The sequence below is a fragment of the Pygoscelis adeliae genome, unplaced genomic scaffold (assembly GCF_000699105.1).
Source record: "Pygoscelis adeliae isolate BGI_AS28 unplaced genomic scaffold, ASM69910v1 Scaffold14, whole genome shotgun sequence".
Lineage (NCBI taxonomy): Eukaryota > Metazoa > Chordata > Aves > Sphenisciformes > Spheniscidae > Pygoscelis > Pygoscelis adeliae.
The window spans coordinates 5,310,527-5,313,443 of NW_008825109.1; the positions used below are offsets into that span (position 1 = coordinate 5,310,527).

General features: G+C 41.8%; 1 protein-coding gene across 1 annotated transcript; it reads left to right on the top strand.

Annotated features, from left to right (window-relative positions):
- The first annotated feature begins 469 nt into the window (after window positions 1-469).
- GPR12 (G protein-coupled receptor 12) lies at window positions 470-1,468 on the top strand. The gene has a single exon (XM_009327755.1). It carries the CDS (start codon window positions 470-472, stop codon window positions 1,415-1,417), a length of 948 nt encoding a protein of 315 aa, XP_009326030.1. The 3' UTR covers window positions 1,418-1,468.
- The last annotated feature ends 1,449 nt before the right edge of the window (window positions 1,469-2,917 follow it).

A 2,917-nucleotide genomic window follows, 5' to 3' on the forward strand; every position in this document is an offset into this window, starting at 1 on the left:
GGGGTTTCCTCACAGGGGGTCGGTGAAGGATAGCCTCCCCACCCCCCTTCTGGCCGCTCCCTCCGTGACTGAAAATAATCCCACTTTGAAATCGTGGCTGCTGAATAACGGGGTTTACACCGCCCCACGGCCGGCCCCCACCCCAAATGGCTGCGCTTGGGGGGTTTGAGCTGTTTTATGGGCTCCCTCCCGTGCCTTCTTCCCTATGCAGGTGAAGGGAATTGCCGTTAGGATCACTCAGCCTCCGTGTGTCCGTCCCTTGGCAGATAATCTCGGGCAGTTTTACATTTTTTTCCCCCCCTCTGTTTTTGTTTTTTTTTTTTATTGTCACATTTACGTAACAAGTGCCTGCCTGCACATTAAATTGGTGTTGCCGTCTAGGGCGTTGCATGCTCTGGGGGTGCTGTATCCAGTGCTGTGTCTGAACATTAAAAAAAATGTCTTTCCGTTGAAGAAGACAGGGGTTAAAATGAATGAAGATCTGAAGGTTAATTTGAGCTGGCTGCCTCAGGATCATGTAGAAGCCAGCTCTACCGAGAATGCCTCAGCCGCAGGCTCCTCCCTGGTTCCTGTCATAGACCCAGAGCCAGAGCTTTTGGTAAACCCCTGGGACATTGTCTTGTGTACTTCAGGGACCCTTATCTCCTGCGAAAATGCCATTGTGGTTCTTATCATTTTCCATAATCCCAGTCTCCGCGCCCCCATGTTCCTCCTGATAGGCAGCCTGGCGCTGGCAGATCTCTTAGCGGGCATTGGATTGATCATCAATTTCGTTTTTGCATACCTTCTGCAATCAGAAGCTACGAAACTGGTTACGATTGGACTGATTGTTGCCTCTTTCTCAGCATCTGTCGGCAGCTTGCTGGCTATTACTGTTGATCGTTACCTCTCCCTGTATTACGCTTTGACTTACAATTCAGAGAGGACTGTCACTTTTACCTATGTCATGCTTATATTGCTCTGGGGAGCATCTATCTGTATTGGACTGCTGCCTGTAATGGGCTGGAACTGCCTGAGAGATGAATCCACCTGCAGTGTTATCAGACCGCTCACTAAAAATAATGCAGCTGTCCTTTCGGTCTCTTTCTTGCTTATGTTTGCCCTCATGCTGCAGCTCTACATTCAAATCTGTAAAATAGTGATGCGCCATGCTCATCAGATTGCCTTGCAACACCATTTCCTGGCCACTTCCCACTATGTGACTACCCGAAAAGGAGTGTCTACTTTGGCCATTATTTTGGGGACTTTTGCTGCTTGCTGGATGCCTTTTACGCTCTATTCTTTAATAGCAGATTACACCTATCCTTCTATATACACCTATGCCACCCTCCTGCCAGCTACCTACAATTCCATCATCAATCCTGTAATATATGCTTTTAGGAACCAGGAGATACAGAAAGCACTTTGGCTCTTCTGATGTGGCTGTATTCCTTCTAACCTGTCCCAGAGAGCAAGATCACCCAGTGATGTCTGATTGGCAGCTAGGGGGACGCTCCTTAACATGTTACTTTCCAGACATTCTTGCGATGCTGTCTTTGGTTTAGATGCATTCATTAAGTGGTGTGTGATGGGTTCATATAAAAACCACAGGATGCACTGATCTTTTTGTAAACAGAAAACCCCAGTGACCAAAATGTATCGAGTGGTGTAAGGGAGATTTCCAAAATCAAAATAATCAGTGTTCTTACATCTTCATAATGTTGCTCAGGGTCTTTTTGTTATATAACCCAGACTGCCATGATTTTACATTAAGTTTGCTAATTAAAATTAGATTGAAACAGCATACCTCCTTTGAAATTGTTTATGTGATTGGGTTTAGTCATACTGCATGTTAGTCTGTTGTCAGGATATTTTTTGCCCTCTTTAGTTCTTTTTTAAAACAGAAAAAAAAAAGAAAACCCAAGTCCTGTTACGCCATTTGTATGTTATCAGAATAGTCTTCAAAATAATGGCCAATTGTACTGATTTATATGGTATTTATTGTAATAATCTCAGTGCAACAAATCTGCTCTAAGTGAGGAAGTACTTGTTTAGCTTTTTATTTTACATCTCGGCATGAATTAGCTTGATAATTGTTTTAAAGGGTTACCTGTTCCCTCCTGAGTTCTGGCTGGATGTTAAAACAGAAGATATGCTTTGCCTTCCTTTTCAAAAGTCATCCATATGTTTTCACTTAGATATGGGACATCAGAGCTCATTAGACTATTAATTTTGAAAGGAATTCAGGGGGGATCTTCGAAATTGATGAAACAATATGGCCTCTTTTGACTATGCGTTTGTAATAGATGCAACACTAAGTTTCTCACCAAGTTTATCTTTTCAGAAGTGTATAAGAAAATATCTAATAAAATAACCTACAAATTGCTTGCAACATGTATTCAGCATCTACATGAAATGGTTCCCCTTAAGTTTGTTATCAAGTCAAAACTATTACCACTTGTTTTCATTGTTCTGCTATATAATTTTAAATACTGTGGTTTATAAATTCTCAGAGCATATCTGGTTCATAATTGTATGCAACCAGAACTGCAACATGAAACAATATTTTCTCCTTTTCTGGCAGTTTCATCCATTACAGACTGTGATTCTTCGCACTGTATGCATGTCAGTTCACTTCAGTATAGGATGATAGTTCTGGTCTAAAAAACAGAGCTTCCTCTCATGAATGGTTAAATTTCAAACTGCTTCTAACCTTTTGCTGAAGGTTAGAATGCACTAGAAATGAAACATTGTTTTCTGATTTGAAGACTCGATTGTCAGAGAGAAAATATTCCTGGCAATGTCTTTGTGAAACTGAAGGTGTACCCTAGTGCCAGTGCATGGGAGTTTATAGTACCACTTCCATTAGTGTTGATGGGAGCTCAATGTGTTTAATGCCCTGGCATCAGTAGGAGGTTATATTCCCTTGAATGTCGAA

What these genes read in the sequence shown, in the direction of transcription:
- GPR12 (XM_009327755.1), top strand. Translation starts at nt 470, where the DNA reads ATGAATGAAGATCTGAAGGTTAATTTGAGCTGGCTGCCTCAGGATCAT.